Source organism: Xiphias gladius, chromosome 22 (assembly GCF_016859285.1).
Source record: "Xiphias gladius isolate SHS-SW01 ecotype Sanya breed wild chromosome 22, ASM1685928v1, whole genome shotgun sequence".
Lineage (NCBI taxonomy): Eukaryota > Metazoa > Chordata > Actinopteri > Istiophoriformes > Xiphiidae > Xiphias > Xiphias gladius.
This window is the reverse complement of record NC_053421.1, coordinates 9,695,388-9,713,812: the sequence shown is the minus strand read 5'-3', so window position 1 is coordinate 9,713,812 and position 18,425 is coordinate 9,695,388. Positions and strand designations below refer to the sequence as shown.

The following is an 18,425-nucleotide window of genomic DNA, read 5'->3' as shown; positions in this document are numbered from 1 at the left end:
ACCACAATAAAAATCAATGTTGAAACCAATTACTCTCAAGGAGCAGAGAAATTAGTTTTTTTATTTTGTTTTGAATCTCCCTTATGGGTGTTTTGCCCAAGGTAGAGGAACATACTGTTGCATGTGATGTATTCTGTCAGTGAGACCCTGTTTGTTGAATTTTATCCTCTGTGGTGAATAATTCTTTCACTCTGGACTGAAAATGGATTACAAAGTAATTTAAAGTCAGCTTTGAATGAGGATGGAAGGAGCTGTCAATGACCTTGTTCTTATGTAGCTGAAATACAGATGGGTGACAAATTAATGGGAAGACCTGAAAAATGAGTGGAGAAACAGAATACACATGACAATACACCCATCCATTGGGCACAAGGGGATTCAAATCATGAAAATAATGTGAATCATATGCTATGGCCTGCGCGGTCACCAGATCGCAACCCAGTTGAACACTTATGGGAGATTTTGGACCAACATGCTAGGCAGCGCTCTCCGCCACCATCATCAAAGCAACAAATGAGGGAATATCTTTTGGAAGAATGGTGTTCATCCCTCCGGTAGAGCTCCATAGGCTTTTAGAATCAATGCCAAGGAACGCTGAAGCTGTTCTGGCGGCACATGGTGGACCAGAACCTTACTAAGACACTTTATGTTGGTTTGGTTCCTTTGGTTCCTATAATTTTTCACCTGTCTGTAGCAGTGCTGAGGTGTGGCCCTTCACATTAGCCATTGTGGCTGCAGTCATTAAGTTATCTTTTCTGAATCACTAGGTAGGTTGATGAATAGTGGACCTGTATGTGAGATTGTTAAGTCACGTATGAGTGTAGTATGTAGGTGTGAACATCCTAGGAATGTACTGTAATATAAATCATAAACTTAGAACTAGAAAAGAGTAGAGAAAAAAGGAGACAACAGAGAGAGCAGTGGATCATTGTTAATTTGTCAATCATGCTATTTACAGTATGAAATCCAACATGTATCCACATTGTGTGGTAGAAACAATGAGAATTTTATATAACAGAGTTATATAAAATAACAAGTTAAACATCAATTGTCCAGCTCTACATCATACACTATTAAAGGGTTTTAGATGCTGTAGTTATGGATAGAAAACCGATTTTTGACACTTATTCATACTTTTTACATTTTTTTAGGTTTTCTAAAAACGTTTTAAAACTGAGATATTTCAGAAAGTTGAATGTTTTTGAACCAGGGCAGTGGAATCACACAGTGTTGAATACCGTTTCTCTCTGTTTCTGTTCAGTGTTGTGTGCTGACAGAGTGGGCCAGATGACGAAGACCTACAGCGACATTGATGCTGTCACTCGACTACTGGAAGAAGTAAGATCATGTCCAGTAAAAACACTTATAGTAGAAAAACATAAAGGAGGACAGTTTTGGCAGGCACACTGTGAGGCACTTTAGTCAAATGTTATAATGTGGTCTGATAGTCTAAACACAGGTTGCTTTATTAGGTTTATGATAAAGGAAGTTTGATAGACTGACATCATAAAACTAGTTTCAGCCAGCTGATATTCAAATCAGACTGACATTGCTAGTGAGGAGCCCAGCTGACTTCCTATTCATATATAGAAACTTTGAAGATAGAACGATGTCATTGTAAAATGAACCGTGAAATTAGACAGCCAGCCAAAGATGTCTTACCATCAACAAACAGACCAAGAAACTGTTTTCCCCATGTAAAAGGCTTATTGGACTGATCTCCGTTGCTGTGAACAGTTTATTTCCTTTGGATGAAAATTCACTGTTCGGGGTTATGGTTACCCTACGATTTACCTTGTTAAATGCGGTGTGGACATTGTGTCATTTCAGTCATACTCTGTGTTTAATCCTTCCCTTCACTTATTTCCTCCATGGTGAGGTATTTGAGTCAGCACTTTAATTTGTGTAATTTTTTCAACTATGTTGCTATTCAAACACTAAACAAATCTTTGGCTCTGTGTAGAAAGAGCGGGACTTGGAATTAGCAGCTCGCATCGGACAGTCGCTGCTGAAGAAAAACAAAGCCCTCAGCGAGAGAAATGAACTGTTGGAGGACCAAGTAGAGCACATACGAGAGGAGGTACACAGTGAGGGTGTTTGTGGGGATATGTGTGCTTCTGTACTTGGTGGTGATCAAAAGTGACAGTTTTTGAGAAATGTCTTCTTTTTTTTTTTTTTATATATATATATATACATAAACACACATACACAGAATATATGTAATTTTTATCAGACCTTAGGGGTTGTTGGGCACGGCAAACCATTTATATGATCTCAGTTGGTTTGGACAGCACAACATTAGCACTGTAGCCATCTCATCTTTTACTTGAAGTATCCTCTATCTACATGGCTCCTTCTGTTTTTCGACATACAGGTATCTCAGCTGCGTCATGACCTATCTATGAAAGATGAACTGTTACAGTTCTATACCAGCGCTGCCGAGGAAAGTGAGGGAGAGTCTACCACCTCCACACCGTACGTCTCCTTTGAGTCACCTCCTCTCACCTTTCCCTCCCTTCTCCATCTTGATAAAATATTATGCAATGCAGTTATGCAACAAAATTCAAATCCAATGCAAACAAAAACATCAAAACATTCCCAGAATGTCCCAGTAGCTTTAGTCAGCTGAGTTATTTATTAAAAGATTTCTCATTGTCCCTGTAGTGAATCTCTTCATAATTTAAACTTGTGATAATGCTGCAGGTTTTATTAGCTTGTCTGTATGAAAAAATAAGTGCGTAAAATGTGACCATGAAGTAAACTAATACTTATACAGCTCAACTCTCACATATATTTGTGTGTTTTCAGTGTGCGTCCCAGTGAAACCAGTGTGTCAACTCCAACTTTTTTCCCCCTGGACTCCTTGCAGAAGAAACTCAAAGATCTGGAGGAAGAAAACAAATCACTGCGATCTGAGGTACACACACACTAGCTCCTGCAAACACACATTCTAGCATTGTTTTTTTTCTTTGTTTGTTTTTTATAGTGTATTTTCTGTGTAAATCTATGTTTCCTGCATTACTTATCAAAGTGAAATTGCATACAAATATTGTTTCCAAAAGTTGTAAAAACTATTAGCTAGGTAACCTATATTCAAAGTTCAAACCAAGAATTATGATCATCGAAATCTGATTAGTCCCATTTTAAATTTGGGAGAATCTCTTCCTGTCTCACACTCACTTTTTACAGATACTAAATAAATATGCCCATCCAGCGGTCTCACAAGGATCTTAAAGTCTGTTTAATTTAGTTTCTTGGCAGCAATACTGTTTAGAAAGTCTAACAGTCAGCATTTCTGGTTATATTTAGGAGACATTATTGACAGGGGTGATTATTAATTTCTACAGTGTGTGGCATTGATTAGTAATGTCTGTGTATTTGTTCTTTCCAGGCCAGTCATTTGGAGACAGAAACTATCTCCTATGAGGAGAAAGAACAGCAACTTGTCAATGACTGTGTCAAAGAACTACGTGAGTACCTGACTAACTGCAGTCATAGTATGGTCAATGGTGACACTTTTAGGTGATACGAATCACTTCGTCACTCTCTAAAGGCAGTTAGGCAGTAAAGAGGCAGCTTTATTGGCAGATTCTCACTTATGCCGAGCATCTGTTCTTGTTCCCAGGAGATGCCAACCTGCAGATTTCCTCTCTGGCTGAAGAACTGGCCAGGAAGACTGAAGACGCTTCCAGACAGCAGGAGGAGATCACACACCTCCTCTCCCAGATAGTAGACCTCCAGAAGAAGGCCAAGCTGGTATGAAACCATACTCATCTCGTATATTGATAATATTAAATATCTACAGTTTCTGTGTGAAGAATACGTAGCATTAATAATTTATATGTATTTCATTTATGCATGATCTGTGTGCGCAAGGTGGCATATTGTAGGTTCAGTATTTTTCATACCTGTTGTCTGTTTTTTTAACTTTTGTCTGGGCTTCGTACAGTATGCTGTGGAGAATGAGGAGCTGACTCAGCATTTAGGAGCAGCCAAAGATGCCCAGCGACAACTCACTGCTGAGGTAAGACAATCTACAACCCACTGACCATGGGCTAATCATTGTGTTCTCTGCAGTAGCAGCCTCCACCAACAAATATTAATGGTCAAGGACACAATGCTCGAGAGGCTCCTGTGATAATAAGAGGAGGTGTCTTTCCTCACCTGCTTTTTCCTTTTGTCCTCCATCAGTTGCGGGAGTTACAAGATAAGTATGCAGAGTGTATGGAGATGCTTCATGAAGCTCAGGAGGAACTGAAGAACCTGAGAAATAAAACTCTACCGCTCAGCACACCGAGGCGTTTCCATTCTCTGGGCTTGTTCCCGATGGTGAGTGAGAGAGCACACAGTTGGGGGAAAGACAACAGAGAAGCAAGGAAGAAGGTAGCATTGGGGGGGGAAGAGTGGGTTATTATCATCCTTCAGCTTTCCACAACTTAACTGTACTTTTTCTTGTCATTATAAATTTAACACGTTAAATCTTTGACCCAAAACTCTAGCTAGATATCCACAGTAAGTGCTACTTCCCAATGCTGTAATTCATTTACATGTCTGTCTGATTTAGGGCCCTAGTAGATAATTCAAAAAAAAAAAACTTTTCTCCTTCATCTCCAGGACTCTCTGGCAGCAGAAATAGAGGGCACCATGAGGAAGGAACTTCAGATGGATGATCCAGATGTAGAAGAGCAGAGGTACATCCAATTTTAAAACCTGACTCCCTAAACAGAAAAAATATATTAAGATAGGATTATTAATGATTTGATCTAATATCATAATGTAATATTCATCCATCAATACGATATTTATGTGATCATGTCTCTCCAGACTGCACCCGAAGCGAGTGTTCCAGACAGTGAAAAACCTCAACCTGATGCGTCAGCAGCGTTCATCGCCAGCTCCCTCCCCACTCAACATCCCCGGCTCCAATCAGACGTCATGCTTCACCTCAGGGCGCTGCAGCAGGGTGGGCACGCCTCGCTCTAACTCCATTTATGGCAGCGAGACAGGAAGTGGGATCATCCTGGACAACAGGACAAGCAGTATCCTGGAGACTCCAGACGATGGGTATGGAAATTTTCTCTCTTTTCAACTCTGCAACACACATTTTAGATTTTTATTCTTTAGTGTTTATGTCACTTAATCTAAGTTTTAGTTGTTTAGTTCTTTCTTTGTCATTTATTTTCTGTTTCTCCCTCTTTTTCTCAAGTAGCTAAGGGGATGCCAGTCGCTCTATCAGTTCTTTTGATTTATCTCTGTGTTTGTTGGTAACCTTGGTGTTTGTTGGTGTGTTTCTATGGTTTATGTTAGGATTTCTGTTCGGATAGAGTTACTAGGAACCAAGTACATAATCCTAAATTCTAGATTTCAGTCATTAGCTCCTGCCCTTTTTTTATCTACTACAACAGAAACCAGCTGAGCTTTACAAAATAAAACAGCGAAACAGACATACTACTACTACTCTTCGCTTAAACGTAATTCAACTATATCTCTTGGTTCAGGTCAGAGGACTCTAACAAGCGGCCCCCTGGCACTCCAGGGACCCCGGGCAGCAGGGACTTGGAGGCAGCCCTGCGACGTCTGTCCCTCCGCCGTGACAACTACCTCTCAGAAAAACGCTTTTTCGAGGAGGAAAGGGAGAGAAAGCTGGCTTACCTGGCAAAAGAGGAGGAAAAAGGAGGTGGGGAGAGTAGCGGAGGCCCAGGGACCCCGACTGAGAGCCTGTTTTCGTTGTGCTCGCATCCCTCATTTGGAAGTGTATGGTCGGGATATTCCTTCACGGCAAGATCCTACCTGCCGGAGAAGCTGCAGATTGTAAAGCCGCTCGAAGGTGATTATTCTTCTCAAAGTCAAAGAGCCTCTAGTCCTCCACATAATGAAAAAGAGAATAAAAATTACAGTATTCAGAATGAACACAATCAAACCCACAACATGGCACAAAATTCAAATTGTTTTCCTCTACATCATCCCCAAATTTATACCCAGATGTGTCAAACACAAACAAACAACCAAAGTCAAGCTTTTCAGAACCCACAACAGAATCAATATCTGATTTTTCATAACTGCAGTCAGTCGAAAATCTTTCTGAGTGCCTCACAGGATCCTATGACCCTGCAGAGGAGCTCCAGTTTGTTGGATCTGAGCAGCCTGCCGAGCTCGCAGCATCACCTCAGAGACCCACTTGCATTAGTTACAGGCCTGCTGGAGGTGTTAGAACAACAGGAAGGCAGTTTTAATCTCCAGCACTCTTTTTACTTCAGACATACACAGCCACGCTGCTGGTTTGAAATATAGAATAATAGACAGCCTACTGTGTGCTGCTGGTTTCACAGCAGCTTTGAGTGTTTTTTCTTACATTTTAGAAATTCAACAGTCATGAAAATATATACCATACCATGAGGGGTTATACATTATATAAAATACATTAATGTGAGTTAAGTAGATGTGAGATAAAAACATTGTACATGAGAACAATGCATGTTTCCTGGTGTTACATTTATCGTAAATACATCACAAAAGGTGAGCACTTTATACTGCCTTTGCAATAGGTGAGTCAGCATGTGGTATTTTAAATAGCACTTACTGTATTTTTAGGGTTTTTTGTGCCTTGTTTTTATTAATTGAGGACCTTTATTATCCTATAATGATATATTCCATACTTTATTGGTTGGTTGCATTGTTTATATTTTTGCCGTCAAATATTTATCCACACAATGATGCCACTATAGCTATAGAGCAACTGAAAGCAGACACACAGTTTTCTCTTCCCATATCTTAACACATGTCAGGTTGGCAAAAAAAAAAACAACAGCCTTAAATCTGAAGATGTTTTCTTTAATTGCACATGTGCAATATGTAGCCTGTTCATCACTTTAAAAATAAGTGGTCACAGAGGTATTTCCTATTTTGTAGCACCACCTAGTGTTCAAACAGCGTTGCACCACCTCTGTTGTAACGCTGTGAAGGTGATGTCTAAACACCAGTTAATATGCTTAAAGTAAAACAAATTATTCATTTACAGTACATATTAAGTGTAAACATATAATTTGGATTTTGGAGTCATCATATACATGAACCTACAGGTTGCTGTCAGGTGACTATCCTGTAGCCATTAAAAGTCAACAACAACAAAAAACAAACTAATAAACTAAATAAACTAATAGTCTGGGTCTTGAAGGGTTTGTGAGATCATGAAATCTACTACACACATAAGAGAGTACTCTCACTATCCAAACACCGATCCACAGATATCTGATTCTACATCAGTGACATATTACTGTATGTATTGTCCACCCCTTTTGACTCCTCTTTTGTTCACCTTTTTCTTTTCTTCATTTTGGGTTTGTCCTTGCTTTGCACTTTACGTATTTTTCTGTCCAACTTATCTGTTATCTTGGTTGATGATTTCTTGAATAAAATCCCACTAATTTTCTCATCTTCCCTTTTCTCTCTCATTCTTCTTGTGTTGGTCTTATGAGTTTGTGTACTCACATCTCTGAAAGGACCTATGTGCATGTTAATGAGAAAAAAAAAACATTCATTGGACCTGAAATGAATCCAATTTACTAGGTGCAGGAACGTTTATAGAAAGACAATGCCTACTCTGGCATGTCATTGTCACCACAGTGTGGGTATGTGAGATAGAGTTTGTATGTACTGCATGAAGAAATATTGTAACAATTGTACCTGTCTGTGTGAGTACATGGGTGACCTGGATTGTGATGCTTGATATGCATGACTGTGTCCCCGTGGGGGGGTGCGTGCGCGCAAATGTGTCTCTACTATCAGCTTGACTGTGTGTTTTTCTGTTTATATTCAGTACAATGTCTACCAGTAAACAGCTGGACTTTATTTTGATATTTTATTTTATTTTAACACATTTAAACATAGAAATGACATTTACTGAATACATATAATGTCAATATGCCTACATATAATACTGTAAAATCTTAATGCAGTTAGTTGAGACATGATCCCGTGAAAGTGATGTGATACAGGTTGGATAGCAGTACTAAGTTCAGTGAACTTAAATGAAGTTGTACTATTTTATATTGATAGTATGAACAGTGTTACAGATATGTATTAATATCCCTATAGCATTAGAAACATTTGTTTCTAATGCTATAATCTTTTAGTCTGACATTTGAGGATTCATTAAATACATTCAGCTAACAGTTTCCATGGTTATTACAACACAACTGAAGTGCACGTTAAATCAAAATGAATTTGAAAGCATGGCATTACATCTTTGGGAATATCTAATTTGACAGTTTTGGTATTTGTTGACAAAGTGGTATAAATGACTTAAGTTTGAACAAGGTAAAAAAAAAAAAAAAAAGCAAATATTATCACAGCTCAGATGACAATATATTAATGTAACATGGATTTAGATAACAACCACTTTTCCTCTCACTTTTTGTTTCAGGCTCTGCCACACTCCATGCATGGCAGCAGTTGGCTCAACCCCACATGGGCGCTCTGCTGGATCATCGGCCAGGTGTGGTCACGAAGGGCTTCCGCACTTTAGTACACGAGCAAGGACAGGAAGACAGTTGGCAACTGGACCAACCAGAGGAGGATGATGTCTCATGTGACTCATTTACTGGCTTGTCAGAAGAAAGTACTGCTCCTTTGGATCTGCCGCAATCTACCTCTACTCCCTCTGTCTGCTGGAACAAAAATGGTGACATCGATGACAACAGCCAATTAGAAACATTGCATGGAGAAATATATGGGCCTAGGGAAGCAACTGAAGGAAAAGACGGACTTGTTGGAAACATGCCCCTTTCCTTATCCAGCGTCTCCCCTTCCTCTTCTCCTCTTCCCTCATCTTCTGAGATGATGAACGGGCACGTGGACCATAAGGAGCTCCAGGCCTTACAGCCTGCCACAATGGATCGCATGCCTGGTGAGGGAGCCTCTTAGCTGGGGTCACAGCCACTGCATCCACTATCCTGTGTAACCCTGGAGCATGGGGGTAAAGGGGAGGGGTGGGAGGGTGAGGGATTGGGGAACGCATTCACTGGACATCTCACAATCCCAATAATGACGTCTCTTCCTGCACGATTACGATCACGTGTACACACCCCAACACCCAGTCATCCCACCGGCAGTCCGTGTGTGTGCAGCCATCGAACCCCATCAAAACTGAGTATTGTTTTTTTGTTCTTTATTTTATTTCAACTTACATACGCTTATTCTTCCTTCTAAGTTCATACTTTCTTTCACTGCCACACATTGCTTCACTTCAACCGATCACGCTCATTTTTCAATCTTTCAACCCAGTCTTCCAAATTCTGGAAGTTTGAGTGTCTTTTGCAATACCACGGATCTCAACGGTGACCTGCAGAAAACATCTTTTTATGTTATGGTATAATTTATTGAAATTACAATTAGAAGATAGCTCATGAACTTACCTGGCGCTAAGCCACACTAATAAGGATTTATTTACCTTCTTCTGACAGTGAGACCTCCCACTAAAACACCATTGTACGTGGATGCAGAAATATCATGCCTGAGGTCAAGTTTTTGCTCATGCAAGTGCATGTGTCTATATCAGGTGTTATGAGTGCAGCTGTCCAAGTCACATGAACACATGACACCACTGCTGACCAACAGTTAATATTGGATTGGACTTATTGGCTTTGGTGAAGGGTCACCTCCGTGCACACACAGTTTTCTTCCTTGGTGCAAGAATTGCAATACTGTGCAATACTGTACTATGTTCCTCTAAACCATGGAATGACCAAACAATACACTTGATTTGGGATATTATGCCAGATGCATTAGCCCCATCAGTGTGTATTACACGTCATTCTCTTCTCCGGGGGGAATATTTATTACATGGTATTTCTTCTTTGGCTAAATTCATATCTAAAATATAGAGTCAACATTTTGGAACAATTGAGATAAGTAACAGCAACAATAACAATTAACATAATTTGAAAAGTCAGTAATACAAAATATAGCATAAAGCTACATGGATAGTTAATATTACATTTGCAAAAAAATGTCTATACTTCCAAATAATGAAGGTGAATCTTTAATAGTGAGATATATCAAGTTTACTTTGTGGATATTCAGCAAATTTCCTTTCATGACTGAGGTGAAGTTGATGAAATTATCTTTCACCTGGAATCATCAGGACATTTCTGTTTCATGGAATCAGCAGATGTTTTGTAGTTATTTTTTTGGTAGAATGATTGTAAGCAACAAAGTGTGCAAGCAGTGCACATCTCATCATCACTTCAGTATCAGAAATGAAGGAGCAAATGGGTTCCGATGCTTTTTCTTGGGGCTTATACTTTGATCGTGGCTGATTTTTCCCCACTTTGTTGTCTACAGTGTTTTTGCAGTGTTGTTTGGTACCTGTCTGAATACTGACAGCCTTTCCTTCTGTTCTATTCTCCCTCCCTACCTTCTCCTCACCTTTAGTTAATTTCCCAGGGAAGTGTATGTCCCATACTAGCTCCACATACACCTTCACCACCTGCAGGATTCTCCACCCCTCTGATCAGCTGACTTCAGTGTCCCCAAGGTAAACCTCTTGTTTACTTTTTACTGTTTTCAAATATCCTATTATTGGTTTGTACAACTTATGTTTGAAAGTGTAGTGAACTACTATGAACACAACATTGCAGACAGACATTTTTCTTGCTCTCCATAGATTGCATTATATCTTTATAAAGTGGCACAGGAAGGAGAAGACATTGCTGTTGAATCTACTGTTAATAGGAAGATTACCTTAGAAAATTAATGAAGGCCTACAATAGTAACAGTTACTTTCAGTGTTACTTAACTTGAACCCATATCTCCACTGTGCTGTGTTCTCAGCCAAGGAGAGACTTCCTCTTTTGTCCCCCTCCAATTTACTTTGACGCTACAGCAGCTGTTTTATACCTTTTATGTACCAACTGTCTGATTGGCCTTGGCAGGTCATGTGATGAGGAAGATGAAGTGGAGTTGTATCATATGATTGTCATGGCCGGAGTAGAGCAGACCCATTGAGTGCACCCATTGGTGTGCAAGTTGGTGAGATAATGCATGGGAGTGCATTTGTAAAGATTGTGGGTGTGTATGAAACACAATAACATAAGGAATTTGCTCTAACACCCCAAATAGTCACAGAATTGTGGACCTACACATACTTTGCATCTAATATTAACTGTCAACATGTTCCTAACTAATAATCCAACATCTGATTCAATGCTATAACTCCAAATCACTGATCAAATCTACCTTTGTCAGGGTTTGAGTGTGGATGTTCATTCTTGACCTTTTGGGAACAGCATCTTGTGCAAACAAAGCAAAAAGGTCCACCTCTAGCTTTTACGCATTTAATACTCTTTATTCGTTCAGCCGGAGCAGGTGTCATCACGTGACTTTAATTTGGTCCTTTGGTCAAGTGATAACAAGTGGTCATTTATGGGAGAAAGATTGTGACCCCTGACTCAGTTCAAGGCTGGCCTTTGGTGGAGGATTTCAGAGGTTCAGCACCCACCACAAGCCATTTAGCACCTAAAGATTGTACCCACCTGGAGAAGACGACTGAAGTGGTGTATGGCATCATTTGCAACAGCAGTGAGGAAGTGAACACTACATCCATAAGTGTGAAATAATAGCGGCTGTCTGAACATCAGACCAAAGCCAGTCACAGCATCAGATGGAAGGATGTCCCTGGCCAGGAGACTATGGACGGCAGGAGAAAGATTGAGAAGGCCATTCGCATGCAACGGCAAACCCAACGAGAGAAGGGTTACTTGTTATCACATGAGTGAAGGACAAGTTAAAGGTCAAGTGATGACACCTGAGGCAGCTGCATTGACTGAGATGAAGTTGATAGCTCTCAAAGATAGAAGTGGATCTTTTAAATTACTTTCTTTGCACCCTATAGCTACGTCAGAGCATCTAATAAATAACTTACCGTGTTTTAAATTGTCTAGTGGGGTTCTCCGTAACATAACTCAGAGTGGTTGTATGGCTGTTATGCAGATTTAGATCATGTCTAAACTAATCTGCCCATCTCAGTTGCCAGGAGAAAAATTTCTTCATGGTTAAGTGATGCTTTAGGTCAATGCTGTCCTTGTAATTGTTGATGACTGTCACTGAAAACAATGTGTTAAGACTTGATGACTCACGAGTCCCTGTGTCTGTCCCTGCTCCCATACTGTTTCTCATTTTTCTTTGCACAACCAATGCCACCTTCCTCAATCTCTCCCCCTCTCTTTCCTATTTCCTTTTCCCTCCATCACCCCCTCCTCTGTCTTTTCTCTTCCATCTTCAGCCCAGCTATGGCTTCCTCTTACAGCAGTGCTTGTGTCGGAACACCTCCACCCATTTCCTCTCCTATACCCTTCTCTTCCCCACCTACGCCCTCCTACACCCCCTGCTGCACCCCACGCCGCCTCTCCTTGTCTCTTTCCCTGGCTGAGTCCTCCACCAACCTGAGGGACTCCACCAAGACCACCAGCACCTCTCTGGGGCTGGTGCGCCTCCTGCTGGAGCATGGGATCTCTGCATCAGTGTATAACCCCCGAAGCTGGGACCGAGGGTTGGCTTCCAGTGGAGTTTCAACCCCTTTGGGAGGAGTGGAGGCACAGATGTGCACAGACACACCAGGGGAGACTGATGTCACACAGGTGGGGAAACGCCCGGACACCCTTCTCCTCCAGCCCTGCACCCCACCCAACTCCCCTCGCTTCAAATCTGCCTCCTCTACCACCACTGGCCCAGTTTTTCAGTTCAGCCCTTCCAATGACGACCCTCCATACTATGACACCTTCCTCGCCTCTAAACCAGCTCGTACCATTCTGAGGGAAGTGCTGGGGGATGCAGAGAGGGAGCGAGGGGGCCAGACAGATGATGACAGCCAAACAGAGATGCTGAACCTGCGACTTGTGGACAAACTGAAACGTTTCCGCACCCTTTCCCCTCTTACTGCTTCGCTTCCATCTGGGAATACTCTTTTAGCCCCCTTTGGCTCCACTGGACTGGGGAACAGTGCTCTGGGTGGGGGGCTTCCAGGATTGAACGCTGGACTGAGGAGGAATCGAAGCTATCCTGCCATGGTGGGGGCCAGTATGGCCATGAAAGACCCAGGAGGTACCCCCAGCACAGAGATACTTATACCACATACGATGCAAACTCAAAATACACAACACACAGTGCACACACAAGAAATGGGCAAAATAGAAACAAATCAAACACTGGTCACAAAGCCCATACAAGTACCACAGACACTACATACACTGGAAACATTCACACCACAGACAATAATACAGAGACACACCAGGCCAACAAGCAATGACCGACACAGTGATGATGAAACTGTGACATAAATAGGAAATATATTACAATACACAAACTCACACATTCTACAGTACAACACTCTGACACGACAACACACACACACACACAAATGTATTTACAACACCAAATACCTTACATTACTATACAGACATCCTTCAGCTATGGAGTATCCCAAGACCGAACAAGTTCACCGATGACAATAAGAGTCCACCCACAGACTCAACGAAACAATACGTCATCCTTCCTTACCAGTCCACACTCCAAATGATTTATTCACCCAATTATCAATCTCATCAACATTAACCCAATGAAATGGTGATGAATAAACCAGTAGTAGCTGAAACTGTGTTACACTCTGTTGTACTCATATAATGTCATGATGATGGAGTGTGTTGCCTTCATGTGTCCATTGTAAATGTATATTGTGGATGCAATATACTGTGTCGTATGTAGTATAATATTAAAGGCCCAATTTAGTCTCCTTTTCCTTCTCAACCTGTATGAGTCCACCATTCAGAATGTCCTGTACTGACCCAAATATAAGATTGTTTTTTTCCTACAGATTTTTTTATGAAGAAATGGAAGTTGTGTATTCTATAACGACACAATTAAGCATTCATTACAGCAATTGTTACAGCACTTTCTTAACGTAACAGTATCATGTCACGTGTGGTTTGTAGCCTTACTGTGGCTGGGCTAGCAGGTTTCTATCGTCATACTGCAACAGAAAAATCGTCAGAAAACACTTTCCCCATTGACGACCATCGTAAATGACACACCTGTAAAAACGATAACAGGTAGCACAACAAACAGGATGGTTTTTAGTTTTTGGCTTTTGAATTTTTTACATGGTATTTATAAAAATTTTGTCATCGCAGTGTTCAGAGTATGATACAAGCTGGCAGGGCTAAGGACAGAGACTAATGTCAAAGTCAACCAAAGCTAAGTCAAAAGGTTTTCCTCTAAAAACATTTTCATCTTATATTTGGGCCACTATGGTATTTTTAAGCCTTTTATTGTGTCTGCATTGTATTGCACTGGAGTTAAATGAAAGTCATAATGCCACATACAGTGGCAATAGCATTAGAGATTAGAGATTATTTTTTTAGAAGCAACTCTTTTTTTTTCTCTCTCTCTGTTTGTATGAAATATGTAGTTTAAAAAAAAAAACTGGATTGGGGCTTTAATGTTTCCTCTCGCTGTGACTGAATGTTCTTATGTGCCTAAAATCAGCTAACATACTGTATCTCATTGGAGTATGGGTTTGAATTTGTTTTATTTGATTGTTTAATTTTGCCTTTTGTTAGATGGTATGCAGTAGAGGGAGTAAATGAGAATAATTTTGTAAACTAATTTATTCGCGTCTGAACCTGCTGAGGGAGCTCCCACACATGCTCTTTTATGTTTGTGTCTGTTTCTGGGTGAAGCATCCCCTACATTTAGAATCCACAGTAACATGTAGCACAAAAGCGGCAATACAGATCAGGTCCAGCTATACAGATACCAGGTAAAACACATTGACTGTTTCATTTAGACTTTCCCATTTTGGTGCACCTCCATACTCATCTAGTCAGTGTAGAAATAGTTTGAGGAGGATGCAAATGCCACGACATTCGCACAAACATCCTTATACAACAAAATGCAGATGGGGGCCGGAAGATGAGAAAATAAAGTCTGCCACAGGCACTGCTGCACCCCGAGCTTTCATTCAAAACCAAAGTTACACCCACATAAAAAGTGGGTGGGACCACGATGACACAGAATTGAAGAATGTTTGCTTGCAAAACAGATTTTAATCACAGATCCTCTTTATTTCCATATTGCTGGTGTAAGCAATCGTATGCATACATACTGACATAATATTATTTGTTTTGTCAAAATCAAACAAGTGTGTGGGTGAAAAAATGTAAAGCAATATTAGGCATTGCAAACCTTGTACATTTCCAAATGTAATTGTAATTTCAGTATCCAAATGTTGGTTTTAAGAAAAAGCGACTGAGCTTTTGTCACAGTTTGTTGCTGAAGGGAAGTTTTTGGTCCAGTTCCAGTGCCTACCCTCGGGAACGCCCATCAGGCATTTTGTACACTGTCTGTAAAATGTATTGGGCTATTTGAAAAAAAATAAAGTAACATTAAATTTTATTAAAGGGACAATGTGTAAGAATTGGCTAACTGTCGAATTCATATTCCAAACAAATAAGGGGCAGCATATTACCAGAAAGTTGGGACGTTGGGACTGGGCCACTGACTGCTCGTCTGACTGATGAAAGAAAGGACAAAATGGCTGGTTCTGATGCTGGCAGTGATCTGCTGAAATCCTCAATGATTAAGGAATTAAACTTGCAATGTTATCTAGTGAGAGTTATTAATTGATTAATGATCATTAAATATATTCGTTAAACACTTGGATTACTAGAGGCACACATATAACTGAATATCCATTGTATATGTTTAAGTGAAGGACTTTAGCAGTTTTTATTTATATTTTGAGCTGTCACACAGACATTTTGAATCATTCTTGATTGGACAATTTTATGTTGTCATGGTTATATGATAAACATTTTTGTGGCACTTAGAGTAAAACAGCTTTGTGGAAACATTTCCATTTAAAACGCTTACTACTTAACAGCTACGTATTTGGGAGAAAAAAAATTAAGACAACAATTCACAGTATTTAATAATCATACCAAGTGCCAAGAATGGTGCAACAAGCAGTTGGTGTGTGTTTGTGTGTGTGCTTGTTTTTTTTGTGTGTCTCTTCAATCATCTGAATGTAAGTCATTACAAACAGTAATTTTGCTGTAGGGCCATATATTTGTGTACAGTACGTTGATTTATCTTGATTAATTTGTGTTAACCTCGGAAGGGGAATTATTATTACATTGTAAATGTATGCAAACACATATAGCCATGCTAACCTGTTTGTTTCTTTTTTTTATATAAACTGCAACAGTAGAGAAAAAGACAGGGAATTAAGTTGTTTATTTTGAGTAAAGAGGGAAATAAACTTTTCTGTTCAGGGACTGAAGTGTTCTATTCTACAGAACAGACTGTGTACTGTCAATAAGAAAATAAATGCATATAAATACAGTTACTTGTTTTTGCCTTATTACGCAAAGAATAATGTGTTTAATTTGAGTCTTTTGGCATGATGTGAAAGTTTTGTTGATTTTTATGCCTCTGGTTCATGGCTGTTGATCATATGCCCTTTTTGAGGAGAGGTGTGGGACAACTGTCTTGGTTGTGAACTCTGAAAGGCCATAAAGTGCCCATAAATCATTTGTAGTAATAGGGCTGGATAACACACTGGAACCCGGCACCACATTGATACAAATGATTTTCCAATATATTCAATAATATAACAAATGCATGCACAATCTCATGATATAACCATGTCACGATAAAATCCCACCGAAAGTCGATCAATGATATTGAATTATTTTCTAACGTCTGGAGTATTACAACTCCCTGTATCTGCCACCGCACCTCTGCAGCATGTCCATGCCTCTCTCATTTCCATACTCTCCGAGTTTTCCCTGATTACTCTACTCCATTCACAACATTGTCTCCCTTTTAGACCTCACTTTCATGTATAGACTATCACACTCAGGCCTCGAGTGACCAAAGAAGGAACTTGAAAATAAATTTTCATGACCACCATGTTACCCTCTATCATATTTGTGTGCCCTCATCTACATTATGTGCAAATATTGATTTTTTTTTTTTTTTTTTTTTTTTTTTTTAATGCAGCTCATGAACCCCTTGGAATTATTTGCATGTATGTATACATTTGTTTTAAAATGTGGTCAGATCTTCATCTAAGTTACAACAATGAACAAATTCTACTTTAATAATGCAAAAATAATTGTAATGTTCTTGTCCATACTTGATACATAATTCAAACACTGACACTGTAGATTGATAAAAAGTATGTGCACCCTGGGCTCCTGACATCAACAAGCACTAACTTGAGTCAGAGTTCTTGTCCGGTCAATGAAACAAGACTAGAGGTCTGGGTTAGAGCTTCTTTGATTTATAAAACACAATCAAACACTGAGTTTTCTATTCATAAGAAGCATCTGGTGACCTTGCTAAAAAGGTCTCTGAAAATTTGCGCTCAAGATTCATTTATTTTCATGAAACTGGAAAGGGTTACAAAGGGATCTCAAAGAGTTTAGATATTTATCAGTCCACTATTAAAGAAACTGTCTTCTGTATAAATGTAGACAATTTAGTATTGTGCCAACACTTCCTAGAAGCAGGTGCCCAGCTAAGATGACTCTAGAAGCACAACGCAGAATGCAGAATGTACCAAATCATGGTGTCTGGTTGCATGGAGCATGGTGTCCATGGCAGGACACCACAGAGGAAGCTGTAACTCTTCAAAAAAAATCATCACTATGCGCCTGAAGTTAGCCAAAGAGCACCTTGACACTCCACCACACTACTGGGAAATGTTTTATGGACTGATAAAACTAAGGTTGAATTGTTTGGAAAGAACATGTAATGCTACATATGGTGTAAAAAGGGCGCTGCATACCAACAAGAAAACATCATCCCATAGGTGAAGTATTTTCCCAAATTTATCAGTGTATCTTAAAAGATAATGTCAGGGTGGCTGTTTGCCAGCTGATGCTCAGCAGAAGTTGGGTGATGCAGCAGAACAATGACCCTAAACATTTAAGTAAATCAACTACAGAATGACTTCAAAGAAAATGCACCCTTAGGAGTGGCCTAGTCAGAGCCCAGACCTTAACCAAATAGAAGTGCTGTGGGATGACACCAAGAGAGCTGTTCACACCAGACATCCTAAGAATATGGCTGAGCTGAGGCAGTTCTGTACCAGGTAATTCCAAAGGGTTTGTTTACTTGTTCCTGCCACTATCGTTTTTTTCTTGTCTCATTTTCAGCATCCTGTATTTACAGGAAATCCCTGCTTTCTCACCTTAATTTCCTTATCCATTCTAAGCCCTAGTATTTACTTTTACTCTTAAAGTTGTGGTTAATGAAAAGACTCAAGTCATAAATACATCAATGTGATTATCAGTTCCCATGAATAGCAAAGAATGTTAGAGCGCTCTGAGTAACTTTTCTAGCTCTAGCCCTTCCAGTTACAGCTA

At 39.9% G+C, this 18,425-nt stretch overlaps 1 protein-coding gene across 5 annotated transcripts in view; it reads left to right on the top strand.

Annotated features, from left to right (window-relative positions):
* The window catches only part of LOC120783818 (trafficking kinesin-binding protein 1-like), a 37,492-nt gene extending 20,685 nt beyond the window's left edge, over positions 1-16,807 (top strand). For 2 of the 5 annotated variants that reach the window (XM_040117072.1, XM_040117070.1), the window contains exons 2-15: positions 1,262-1,338; positions 1,964-2,080; positions 2,375-2,475; positions 2,809-2,917; positions 3,392-3,470; positions 3,626-3,756; positions 3,950-4,024; positions 4,192-4,329; positions 4,615-4,691; positions 4,825-5,064; positions 5,499-5,827; positions 8,423-8,905; positions 10,432-10,534; positions 12,281-16,807. In XM_040117072.1, the coding sequence (XP_039973006.1) occupies positions 1,262-1,338; positions 1,964-2,080; positions 2,375-2,475; positions 2,809-2,917; positions 3,392-3,470; positions 3,626-3,756; positions 3,950-4,024; positions 4,192-4,329; positions 4,615-4,691; positions 4,825-5,064; positions 5,499-5,827; positions 8,423-8,905; positions 10,432-10,534; positions 12,281-13,334 (3,113 nt within the window). In that variant the 3' untranslated portion in view covers positions 13,335-16,807. Of the gene's footprint in view, positions 1-1,261; positions 1,339-1,963; positions 2,081-2,374; positions 2,476-2,808; positions 2,918-3,391; positions 3,471-3,625; positions 3,757-3,949; positions 4,025-4,191; positions 4,330-4,614; positions 4,692-4,824; positions 5,065-5,498; positions 5,828-8,422; positions 8,906-10,431; positions 10,535-10,931; positions 11,029-12,280 lie in introns of all 5 variants that reach the window. The other 3 variants (XM_040117073.1, XM_040117071.1, XM_040117074.1) reach the window with 2 other exon arrangements.
* Positions 16,808-18,425: the final 1,618 nt, after the last annotated feature.